Here is a 13,658-nt window from a genome sequence, read left to right on the forward strand (position 1 = left end):
TTCTTTTAAAGTTTTAGTTAACTAATCTAAACAAATTTGTGAACTCCTTTGTTCAAACAATTAGATGTTCTTTTTCTCATGGATCATCCAGTTTTGTACAACTTGTGAAGTTTATGTCAGCTCGATACTGCAAATTTTGAAGTTCATGTTAATTGTACCTGTCATTTTTATACTCTATTTTTTATTAGAATGTAATACAAAATCTTAAGATTTTCACTAGTGGTTTCAGACTTTGGGATCTCACTCTATGTATTAACTCTATATCCATCTATTTGCTGATTACATTATACGCTGACACAGATATTAATATGCAAGAATTCCTTCCTCCTTGTTTCCTCAAATATCTTTTTTCATCTCATTCCAGAAAATGGGAGGGGGAGGGGGGGGGTAGAAATAGACAGAGTGAGAGAGGCAATTGTGAATTTCTAGTGTGAAAGGAAGGACAGCCCACATACATGGGTAACGGGAGAATTCACAACCCGACAACTTGCACTGACTAATTTAGACATCCATCCCTTGGTTGCTTAGCAACACTCGGGGGCTTGATTCCCATACAGCTGTTTTGGTTAGCCGACAAGGGTTAAAATCCCTAATCAATAACATCTTCTCAAGTTAATTCAAACATCTTGATTGCGCCGTTCGGTGGGCGGTCGCCAGCGATTACTAAAAACACTTCTGATGGTATCGCGAACCACAGAAGGGCTGAACTTGAAGGATTTTGGGCAATTGTGTTTATCTCAGTACTTTGTCTCATAATAGTGGTGTTTTGAATCAAATTATCCCAGCATGGTCCTGTCAACCAGCTGATTCAACAACATACTCCAATCAGTCTTCTGACTTGTCGACCTAGAGGAATCCAGATGGGGGAGGCTTCAACTGATAGTACAGTCAATGATTTGGTGAGGGGAAATAGTGATGAGGAGAGAGAGGAAGGGGGGCGGGACGAAACGGAAAGAAACGGAGCCTGAGCGAGAGAGTTAGTGTGCACGTATGTGTGTCAGCGAGAGAGAGAGAGAGAGAGAGAGAGAGAGTACCGAGCAATGAAAAGTGCGAGGCTTGTGCGCTCTGCCGATTCCTCTCGCAGTCACAGACGGCATCATGTGGAGCGGGCACTGTCACCACAGTGCTTGCCTTCTCCTTAACCCTCTCCGTTGTGCTTCAGTGACCGAGGAACCCAGGTCCAGGAGAACCTGACCCATCCAAGTTCCTCACGGACATTTCAAGGGAGTTATTGAGCAATAAACTCAGAGGAGATATGAAGTCTTTACTGAATGCCTTCAAGAAAGAAGGTAAGAGGTGATCTTTTGGTCGGAGGGTTTTAGAGCAGGGGTCTCCTGACCTTTGGTGACTTTTGTTCCATGGGATTCATGCTTAAAAGGTGTTTGGACTTGTCTTAGGAGACGAAAAAGTGTGTTTGAGCTCTATTATGACAGGTTACAAAAAGGAAACCAAAGTTGAATCTCATAAGGCCGTGAGTGAATTAGACTGAGGTGGAAAGAACATCACTGTGAGATAGTCATTCCTGTCTTCAAGGAATTCAATCAACTTCGTGCTGTGAAATTCCATGGACTTTCCTTCCTGAAGAGTTCCTCAACATGTTTGTTATATCTTTCCTACAGTTTTGTTGAGTGGAATTGGTACATTTTATAATTAGAACGCTGCAATTGGAATGTTGCCACTTTGATTTCACTTGTTTGAAGGAAATGACTGTTTCATCAACGTTCCAAAACCAGCGTGTTCCGGCAGCCAATGTGCTTGTGATGTCACCGGCTTCAGTTGGTGCCAAAAAAAAAACCTGTTTGTTGTGCTCTGTGCATGGGGCTGTCCATATAAACCATCTTAGGGGGAGGGGGAGATTTCTTCCCTGCTTGTGGGGGTTGGGTTTGAACATTAGTGCTGTAATGATCCCTCTACAGTAGCCTTTTAAATAATGAATGGGAGCATGTGTACCTCTGAGACCGTTTGTCATGAACATCATCCAATGAAAACCTCTCCAAGACAGCGAAAGTGAACTAATGCTCCAAGTTGCCATTACGTCAGCACATTACGGAACGGGAGTGAACTGTGTGTTTAGCGGCGTAATTCTCCTCTATGCTTCTCCTGGGTTCTTTTTAGAATATATTTATAGCGTTTGTCTCACCCAGCCAGTGATATCTAGTTCATGCGTGAACGGTGTCTCTCAGTGGCCTAGTGTTTCTGAGAAACAAGCTTCTTTGGATAAACATCCTTCTGGACCACCTTTAACATGGCAGCGGATGAATAAATATAGGCATTCATCATGCATACAGCGCAAACAGAAAACTCAAAGGAATATCCTAGACCTGAAAAGGGGGTGTTGTGGAGATAAGGCTTCATCCGGCCATGAAATTTGTGTATAACACCTTAGAACATCAGAAGTTAGTTGCTGTGGGTGTACTGTATGTCTCTGGAGACATTGTGTTCAGCATATTCTTGTTGTTGAAGAAACCCAAAGCACGTTGTTTACTCTATTAAAGGAATATTAAGCTGTAATTTTATTGTATTTGACTCATCTTTTAGTTTGAAAAAAAGGCCCAATCAGTAAAGCTTTTACAAGGTCAATGGGGTGATGAAGTAAAAGTTATAACTGAAGTGTGAAGTTTTTGCACCAATAGCAACACCAAACTGAGTCGCAAAAAAGATTGTTTTCAGCCCACTGTTTAGGGTTTTGAGGGGACTTACAAAATGCCTACTTATAGGGATATGAGAAATAATATTTTGTTACTTTTATTAACCAAGGATGTATTACATTTATTACAGTATTGATAAAGATCAAATTTGTACTTCCAGCTAATTATGTTCTTTTGACATTTCTATTCATAAATGAATCTAGAAAAAAAGTGTATCAGACTTTCCAGAAAAGGATCAAGCACCACTGTTTTTTAACTCTGATTATAATAATAAATAATAATTCATCACGAAATCAGCATATTAGAAGTATTTCTATTACCAATATTTATATATCTGTTTCCATGGTACAAACTTCACCCAAGGAATACATTAGTAAATGATCAAATCCATTGACCTGGAAAAGTAAGCCTACCTCAAAAGGACTATTTTTACATATCAACTAACTAATAACATTTTAGAATGAAACATTACTGAATATATCAGTATTGTCCCTAATAATAATGCGTATTTTGTTTACATTTTTGTTCACATCATTTATTAACATTGGATAGTGCTCATTTATCAATATATTTATATTAAAAAAACATTATTTCATAATACAGCGAAAAATCTTATTTTATGCAACTTTAAATTTTCAAGTATATTTCGAAATGAACACTTATTAATAAATACCAAGTATTTGTTTATTGTTTGTTCAAGTTTTTGCAATAATTAAAAGTGAGTGTATTGAACCTAAAGTGTTAACAATTTATTGAGAACACTTAACCAGGAATATTACTTGAACTAGAATTCGACCATGTATTTAGTTGTGCAATGACTTGATAAAAAAAATTATATTGAACACCAGTAAGTTGATTCATTATTCAATAAGTGAGCATCAAACTGGTTGATTGTGAACTTGATGAGCAGACAGCTTTCGGTCTATTAATGTAACGTTCCTTAAATGAGCAAGAAAGCAAAGCTTGTACTTGAACACTCGTAACAGTGCTCTAATTCATACCACTTACAATGGAATGAAGAACACCTAAAAAAGCTGAACTACTTTGGTGTCGACAGAGTACTTGAAAGTCCACTTCACACTTAACAGTCTATTCTCTTCTATTTCTATTCTCTCCCCCAGTGCCGTTCCGGGAGGCACCGGCAGGCACGGGTCGGAGCAGACCAACCCAGCACCAGGGTAGGAGCACACTTGCCGCCCCGCGTGTGCTGCTCCGCTCAAACAGCGACAACAACCTGAACGTCAACAAGCCACCGTTGGAACGCTCTCGCTCACCCTCTCCTGTCGCCTCCCCCCTGCGCAGCCTCTTGCCCCGCCACCCCCAGCAGATGCAGAACAGCCCCAATGGCACGGTGAAGACCATGGCCCTGGGGGGACGCTCCGCCCGAAGCCGTTCCCCTTCCCTGGGCCGACTGGGGGAGGGAGACACGCGGAGACAGACCCCGCAGCGCCACAGCAGGTCAGTGGCTATCCGCAATAGGGATAATTTTTTTAGGACAACTGTCAATATGCCCATGTCTGACTGTGTGTCCACTTTTGTGTGTGTCCCTCATGTCCAGGCTAGAGTGTGTCCCTTTCTGTAAGGACAAGGTTGTTTTTAACTATTGCCACCAGAGGCCCTATTTATGGCAAATCTGTGTTGTTTTTAAAAGTTAATGCAAATGGGTCAAATGTTGGGAATTGGTGTATGGGAAGTGGACTGGACTGCAGAGATGCCCTCTGTCTGGCTTTTCTTTTTGTAAAATGTTCTTTTTTGGAGTCTTTAGGATATTAGATCTGTATGCAGTAAATTAATAAAAATGTAATTGTTCCTTTTGAGTTTAAACCTCACAATTCAGACTTTTTTTTCCTCACAATTGTGGATTTACAGTGGTATGAATAAGTTTTGGCACCCATGCTAAAGTTGCCTAAAAAGAGGAATAAAAAATCATGTTTTGGATATTGATCTTAATGCCTTAATTAGAAAAATGAGGAAAACTCCAACCTTTAAGGACACCAATTTTCTTTGTGAATTAATAATGTATCATAAATAAAAATTCTCTAAATTCCCATAGAGTCAGGCAGATTTTTATTTTTAAAAGCCAGTTATTTCATGGATCCAGGATAATATGCATCCTGATAAAGTTCCCTTGGCCTTTGGAATTAAAATATCCCCACATCATCACACACCTTCCACCACACCTAGAGATTGGCATGGGGTACTTTCCATAAGATCATCTTTCAATGCAAATCAAACCAGCTATTAGGCTAACTGAAGTAAAACCATGCCAATCTCTTGGTGTGGTGGAAGGTGTGTGATGATGTGGGGATATTTTAATTCCAAAGGCCAGGGGAACTTTATCAGGATGCATATTATCCTGGATCCATGAAATAACTGGCTTTTAAAAATAAAAATCTGCCTGACTCTATGGGAATTTAACATAGGGGTGCCCTGACTTATGCACCCTGTATTTTAAGGAAAAACATTTATTTATTTATGATACATTATTCATTTACAAAGAAAATTTCTGTCCTTAAAGGTTGGAGTTTTCCTAATTTTTCTAATTAAGGCATTCAGACCAATATCCAAAAGATGATTTTTTATTCCTCTTTTTAGGCAACTTTAGCATGGGTGCCAAAACTTATTCATACCACTGTATATGCCACTTTTCTGAAGTTTACATATTTTTGGCAAAAAAAATAAAAAAATAAATAATAAAATTCTGTTATTGAATAGAAAATAAAAAAGGTACAGCATTGTGACTTTTTATCTCACAGTTAGGAGAAAAAAAGTAAAAACTTTGATATTGCATTTTTTTACAACTACAAGTAGACCTAGAACTTCTTTTAATTTATTACCATATTTTTACCATATTTCACCCTTTTAATCCTTTAATTATTTAATTCATTTCAATAAAAATACCAATCCCCTCTCCCCAACAAAAACTTTGGTCCCCCAATGTTTAAGACATGGTTAGGACCTGAGTGGTGTAGGTACAGTGTGACATCATGGTTTTAATAAGATAATAATAAGCAAATAGATAATAAGACAGCTTGGGATGTGAATTGAAAAACCCCATTATAAAACCCAGTAGGAAAATCTCAAAGGAACCAGCGGCGAATTAGACTTCTGGGTTCTGACGTCGTACTGTACCTGCACAACTCTATTAAATGTGTATTTTTGTGTCCATCAGAGATGGAAACTCGAGTAGTGAAAAACGTGATTGACTTGTTCCAAACTTTCTTTCTATAGAGATATTCTGAGATATGATTAAACTGTGTAAAATAAAATAGGACCCCACTGACTTCAATTGTATGAACCAAAAAAAAAAAGAGACATTTTCCAAAATACCATCTTTTGTGTTATGAATGAGAAAGAGATTCTTCCAGGTTTGGAATTAGATGATGGTGCGTAAATGATGAACAAGTTTAATTTTGGGGTGAATTATTGCTTTAAATGTTTTAATACAGGTGTTAGATACAGTCTGCAACACATCATATTCTGGGGATGTAGCTTAGTTTATCCAACAAGAAATATAACTGAGTGAATATTTAAAGGGTTCTGTGTGCGTTTTTTTTTTTTTTTTACGAACTGTCCTTCCCTTGGCAACTTTTTTTTAACTCTGTTTTTAAAGTGCATTAAAATAATTTAATTGCACCAGTTTTTTGCGAAAGTACACTTGGTATGGACTATTTTAATCTTGGAAGATTCATTTCCTATTTAATGTAATTTGTAAGAAAAAGAGCAACAGACCTTTCTTCCAAATTTCTCCTAGTTTGTTTCACAAAAGAACATTTCACAGGTTTGGAACTACATGTGGGAATAAATGTTGTCAATTGCAGTATATAGTATTACTGTACGTTTACTGTAACCTTGGGATGAAAGACTAGCCTTTATCTGGACCATCTGTGTGCAACTTTGCTTATGGCCTTGAAAAGAAACAGTGACAAATATTTGGACATCTGTTTGTAAAATATCCCGATCAGCCAAGGTTTGGTTGCATTTGCAATGTGACATGCACCTGATCCAGGACGGGATTGGACAGGCGCCCGGGCTGTTTTTTTTTTTTTAGCTTTGTGACTTTGGGTGCAGCAGCGCATAATACAAAGGTGCAATATGTAGACTTGGCGAACAATTAGGCCACAGAGAGAGGCGAGAATCTGCTTGGAAAGATAGAGAGCATGTGTGTGTGTGGCCATGCATATATATATACATATATTCCCTGTGAGTGAATGCTTGCGTGGGTGCTTGTCGTGTAGTGAAAGTTCAGCATGCATGTGTATATGTGTGTGCGCGCTTATGTGCGTCTGCTCACATGCATGTGTGTCGGTGGGTGTGCGAATCTTGTCACTCAACAGGGGTTCTAGCGCGAGAGCAGGCTCGGTACAGTAAGTGGGCCAGGCCAATTACTCACTTCCACTGCAAAAAACTCTAATTAGATGTCATTTTAAAAAGGAAGAATTAACTCCTCTGGTATTTGACCCCGTTCTCCTCTCGTTTCTCACACTGCAGCCTATATAGATCCGTTTGTTGTGCTAGACGTGCTTTACGATGGCATTTACGAATAAAAAAAAATATTTTGGTTTCGGATCCAAAACCAAGGACTTGGATTCCAGTGCTAGTGTCAAACCCGTGGAAATATCATTGGCTCTCTTGCCTGCATGTGCAGCTCAAATGGAACGCCATCCCTTAGTTACAGCAGCAGTTGCTATGGCTATGTCCGTATGGTGTGTGTACATGTGTGAGCGTGTCACTTTCAGTCGGTGTCTATGTGTCTTCTATGTGGCTTCTACTCCATGGTGTATTAGATAATGTGGCTGCTCTTCAGAGGCTCAGAATGGAAACGAAGCAGATGTAGTCAGTTGTAGCGTCATATTGCCATTTGTCAACCGCTATAAACAAGGGAAATACGAGATGCTCAGTCTCGTGCCAGTAAAGGTCATGTTGTAGATACAACATGCTCCTTGTTCAGAGTTGTTAGAAAATGCTGATATGTTTTGATGACCTACTGTATAAAAAAGTACTGTGGTTTTTACATTTAGGTATTTACAGGGCCCTTCAAGCTCTCTCTCTCTCTCTCTCTCTCTCTCTCTCTCTCTCTCTCTCTCTCTCTCTCTCTCTCTCTCTCTCTCTCTCTTTCTCTCTCATATATATATATATATATGTGTGTGTGTGTGTGTGTGTGTATATATAGTAAATTGAAATATTTCTATGATTATGTATGTTTACACACATATGTCTGTATATAAATATATTAGGGCTGTCAAACGATTAATCGTGATTAATCGCATCCAAAATAAAAGTTTGTGTTTACATAATATATGTGGGTGCACTGTATAATTATTTTATAGACCATTTCACAAGATGTAAACAACACTGGTCCAGAAGCACTTCCTGTTTCAGTTTTTTAACACTTCATAAAAGCTGGGATAAAATACAACCAACAGAACATTTAAAACTGAGTCAAAAAGTTAAACAAACATCTGTAAGATGTTTTCTTTACATGTGAAATAAAGAAAACAGTTACAAACTGAAACAGGAAGTGCTTCTGGACCAGTGTTGTTTACATCTTGTGAAATGGTCTATATATATATATATATATATATATACACATGCTTGTATATATTTAAGAAATATTTTCATGTATATACTGTATATAGATTTATATATAATTTATGTTACGTGTGCACTCATCTGAAGCACGCACACTAAGCCATGTCTCAGACAGCACGCAAATATTGAGTTTATACAGTAGGTCTTCCTGCTGTCTGTGTTTTAAATGTTAATCAAACAACAAAAGACAAGAAAATTACTCTCTGTTCTTGATTGAATAGCTTTTGTAACTTAAATAATGATGAATCTATTAATGATTAAAGGGGTGGTTTTCTGCTTTTTTTTTTTCTTTGGATGATTGTGTTTATGGGGTGCAATATTAACATGTATTCGTGTTTTTTCTTTTTTTTAAAAGTCTTATTTTTCATACATTTTACCTTTATTTTAAAGCGCGTTCTGTCATTTGAACGACTGGTAGACTTCCTGAATCTATGAAACCACTCCCTCAGAAACAGGCATTGGGTTCAGAATGGTTAGTTTGAGCCGGTGTGTTGTGATTGGCTACAACTACAGTTTAGTGCACGTTGTCCGGATACTCCTTGAGGTCTTCAGGCCAAGACCTTTTTATTGTTCCTAGAACACGTTTTAAAACAAGAGGTGACCGTGCGTTTTGTGTGGTGGCTCCAAGGCTCTGGAATTCTCTTCCATTAGTCTTGAGAGCTTTGGACACTGTAGAAAATTTTAGTAAACACCTTAGAACACATCTTTTTAGACAAGCTTTTAACTAGCTATATGGTGGTGTTGTAATGTGTGTTGTGGTTTTTATTTCTTTTATTATTTGTTTTTTACTGTAAAGCACTTTGTGACCCTTCATGTCTGTGAAAAGTGCTATATAAATAAAGTTTACTTACTTACTTACTTACTTAATGCCATTACCTTTACGGGCGAAAGTTGCATGTGTGTTCCTGTCAAATGTAAATAATGGTGTCGATACTGCAGTATCAGTTTGAGGCAGAATCAGACCCAGAAAGCGGCGATGAAGAGAGTCAAGCAGAACCTCACCACACACAGCTCTCACAAAACGTTTCTGAATGGTAATTTGCCTATATTTTTCTAACTTTATAAACCTTATGCACCAGAAAAACATGGGCGCAGTCATCTTTAGAATATTGTCTTTGAACTTCCGGTTTCGCGGTCGCTCTGTATATTTCTATGGCATCGCTGTTGAGGAGTAATTAGCTGGTGAAGTGGATTTACTTATTGTAGAGTTAACAAAAGTTATCATGAGCATTGTAATGTTTATCATAAGCATTGTAAAGCAGATGTCTTAACAAATGTCGACCGGGAATTTTTTTACGAGCAGTTCATTCTTACCCATGCAAGATCGCTGTCAAAATACAGACCGGAAGTCAAAAGACAACAAGCGCAACGCTGAAAAGGGGCGGGGCTACATAAGGTCTATAAACGTTTGTTTTACACAATAGCATCGAACTGACTGGCTAATATATACACAAACAGCGTTGGCATTGGTTTACGTTCTTGATCAAATCGAAAAATAACGTCATAAATTATATATATACATGAAAAATACATTTACAAAATTAGTACAGATATAAATTCAGGTCCAAAATCAAATGTTTGTACATGTTTGTCGTAGACACGTAATAGCATAACTAGTGGCTATAAAGCCAGCGCTGGCATTTGATAAAACTAAAACATTACGTCTGAAATACATTTAAAATTATTTAGCCTACTTCCAGGTTGTGGCCCAACAACTGCTGCCTCTGGTTTTAAAGTTGGAACTGCTTCATGTTTTAGTAACAGTTTCTTGTTGAATCCGGCATTGAATTCGTGGCGATTTCCTGAAGCTGTCTTCCGTTAAATGCGCAGCACAGAGAGCTAAATTACGATTGTAATTTTCAGGAACATAATCAAAAATAAATTTTAGCCATTGTTGACGAACTACAACGTCCACGGGAAGCCCGAACACAGAAGACCTGACAGCTGGATGAACATAACACACTTTCGTTGAGCCACAGAAATACTGTATGGCCATGCCCTTTTTTGCATATTACGGAGGGAGGGTTGATGTAAATGTACGGGTTAGTGACATCTAAAACTCTTTTGGAGTCTCATTCGAGTCATTTTTGTAGGCATTAAACTTCCTGATTTTTAAAAGACATCTCTGTCATCTCTTTAAAAGATATCTCTGCTTACACTGAACTCTCAGCGCTGCAACTTTGCAGATACTGTGCAGTGTGCACCAACACTAACATTCCACACTTTTTAAAATGAAAAAAGTGAAAACCACCCTTTTAAATTATTTAATTTATACAGTGAAGATTATATGCAATGTTATTTTGGTAACACTTTACAATAAGGTTCATTAGTAAACATTAGTTAACTACATTAGTTAACATGTACAATATGTGAACAATACTTCTTCAGCATTTATTATATTAATTCCAACATTTACTAATACGTTATTAAAATCAAAGGTTGTATTAGTTAACATTAGTTAATGGACTGTTAACTAACATGAACGCACCATGAACAGCTGTATTTGTATTAACTAACATTAACAAAGATCAATAAACACTGTAACTAATGCATTGCTCATCGTTAGTTAATGTTAGTTAATGCATTTACTAATGTTAACTAATGAACCTTATTGTAAAGTGTTACATAAAGTGTTAAAGTGTAAATAGAATTACTTTTAATTCAATTTCTATACCTGAAAACTACTGTTAGATACCTGAAAAGCACTGTTTATATTATTTTTATCAATAGCAGATACATAGACAGAAAGATATGTGTGTGTATTATGTTAAATTTATGAATTATTAAAATTGTTAATTGCATTAATTATTAAACCGGCTATTTATCTCATGTACACACCTAATTACTGTGTGTGTGACATCAATTGTTTTGTTTTTTGTAAAAAAAAACCCAACATATTTTAGCTAAACATAATGGATTTCACATTAGCAATTTTCACTCAAGAAGTTTTAAAAATTGGTATTGTAAAGTACCTTTTTTTGCCAATAATTTATTTTCATTCTTTGTTAATGAAAATAGAACAACCCATAAAGTCTTGGCGTAAGGTCTCGGACAAGTTGAATAACAGTATTGTTGATGCATTCTGTAGCTTGAACCCTATAGCCTGCAACATACTAATCAAATAAACAATATTCACAGCTAGACCCCGGTAAAATTACCCGTGTTTAATGAACTCCAACAGAGTTAAATGAAGCCTGATTTAGCTTAACCAAAGTTGAACTCTATAACTGTCAATGTAAACATGATTTATCTGGCTATGTGCTACTGCTAGCCAAGTGTTTGCCATAGCATCTATTCTGCCACCGTTGTCATATTTTGATTGCTGCGTCTCAAAATCTGAAAGATGTTGAGACCTTATTTCCTTCAAGCTTGATTAAAAATAGACCTGTGGATGTGAATATACGTGCAGCGCTTGAACCGATTTCTAACACTTACTGGCCTTGTTTCCTTCCTCCCTGTTTTGCATAAATACCTCAGCCCACATTAACTCTTTTTTGCTTTTTTTTCTCCAAAAATAAGATGCGAAGCGCAGCTTATGTAATTGTCTTTGGATGAAGCTGGATAAGAAAGCTTCGCTGCTCGCTTGACAGCTAGTTGCATTGGCAGACCGGTTGGCTGCCATAGGCGGTGCTCTAAATGAGTAAGCCAGTCATTTATGGTTTGCTGAAATATGCTTGTTTTTCTTCCAGCTGGTGTAGATTCTGTATGTGAGGCCATTTGATAGTTGATTATCAGATATCGGCAAGCTAGAAGCAAAGTAGGATTTTTGTATCAGAGTTTTTTGCACTTATTCATGTAACTACAACTGGTGTCACGGATATATTGTGATAGCGCTGGTATTTGTAATGCTTAAAAGATAGTTGGGGTCATTTTTGTGATTTTTCAGCACTTGAATCTGATTGGCTGAACAGAGTTTTGCAGCTGGGAGTTAAAGGAGTAGTTCACTTTAAAAAAAAAAACATTTTGCTGATAATTTACTCACCCCCATGTCACCCAAGATGTCCATGTCATTCTTTCTCCAGTCGAAAAGAAATTAAGGTTTTTGATGAAAACATTCCAGGATTTTTCTCCATATAATGGACTTCAGAGGGAACCAAACGGTTCAAGGTCCAAAAGATATTTTCAGTGCAAACTGCAAACTGTTCAAAGGGCTTTAAACGATTCCAGACGATGAATAAGGGTCTTATCAAGCGAAACGATCGCTCATTTAAAAAAACAAAACAACAACAACAAAGTTTACGTTTTATAAGCTCAAATGGTCGCCTACTCCTACTACTCGAACTACTCCTTTAATTTTGAGGTGCCATGAACCCTATTTAGTTTGCTCTTAAAATGTTGCACAGCGTGTTTTTTGCATCATGTTTCATATGGTTATTTTCTCACAGGTGTTGCAGGTTGCGCTACCAATTTTTTGGTACGGTCCATTTATCATTTCATTTTAAAATAATAAACCAGGTGTATCTGTTTAGGGCTATTTAGCTTCTGAACACTTTTTTGGGGGGCTCAAAAAAAAATCCTATCACATCTGTATCATCTTCGTCAAGTTTTGTTATGTAAGAAGGCTAATCTAGTGTTGACTTTGGGCACTGACATTGAGAGGGTCTCAGTGGAGGCTTAAAAAAGCAGGAGGCACGTAGAGGGCATATGTAGGTGCTATGTCCCAATTTCATCTGCTCCTATAGGCTGAAGCCGCCAGATGCCACGGGGACTTTGAGAGGTTGAGAGGTAGGGCATGTCATATGTGAACATGAAGTTGCTTCTATGACAAGATACCATATGATTTTTATCCATACAGGATGGATAGCTATGTTTTCTGATACCAGAATTCAGGTTTTTGAATGGACTATATTTATACTTGTGGCCAATTTTAACCCAGATTTGTTCAACGCTGTCTTTTGACCCTATATAAGTTAAATTATTTAATTTAATTTATAAAAACAAATTGAAATCGATTTGCAATCAGCCATCCTCTGGCCTCCTTGTGAAGCCAGGCCTGCATTTAGTTTAAGTGAAAGCATGGAAAAGAACAATATGTGCGCCATCCAAGATTATGCATGTCATCATCATCGAAAACTGGATGTTCTTGTGCAATTACAATGCTATTTTTAGTTCCATCGCTCTCTCATTAACACCTTCATTAACAACATCGTCGGGACTGTTTTTAATGTCAGCACTTTTTTGGAGAACAAGTTTTTTTTTGGATGGGAGCCGTCTGCTCCTTCTGAGCAGATGAAGTCATCTCAGGACAGGGCTCAGCTGCTTTTAGAGGTAACGTTTCCTGTGAGCCGTCACTGGATAAGTTAAGGATTCAGCTCGGCCCTGGGCAAGAATCAAAATCTCTGCTTGTTGGAAGCATGTCTAGGAGAACCTATTTATGATGTCTATCCAGCAGAGGGAGCCCTTATACTTTTTATAGCT

The 13,658-nt window shown here is 37.5% G+C and overlaps 1 protein-coding gene and 1 long non-coding RNA gene across 4 annotated transcripts in view; one reads left to right on the forward strand and one right to left on the reverse strand.

The window, feature by feature from the left end:
• shank2b (SH3 and multiple ankyrin repeat domains 2b) overlaps positions 1-13,658 on the forward strand; it is a 97,454-nt gene that overhangs the window by 41,021 nt on the left and 42,775 nt on the right. For both annotated transcript variants that reach the window (XM_089127967.1, XM_089127968.1), the window contains exon 11: positions 3,770-4,106. In XM_089127967.1, coding sequence (XP_088984093.1) covers positions 3,770-4,106 — 337 coding nt within the window. The remainder of the gene's footprint in view (positions 1-3,769; positions 4,107-13,658) is intronic.
• The window catches only part of LOC148965065 (uncharacterized), a 63,819-nt gene that overhangs the window by 6,938 nt on the left and 43,223 nt on the right, over positions 1-13,658 (reverse strand). The window lies entirely within an intron of this gene.

The sequence above is a fragment of the Pimephales promelas genome, chromosome 25 (assembly GCF_988280905.1).
Source record: "Pimephales promelas chromosome 25, fPimPro1.hap1.1, whole genome shotgun sequence".
NCBI lineage: Eukaryota > Metazoa > Chordata > Actinopteri > Cypriniformes > Leuciscidae > Pimephales > Pimephales promelas.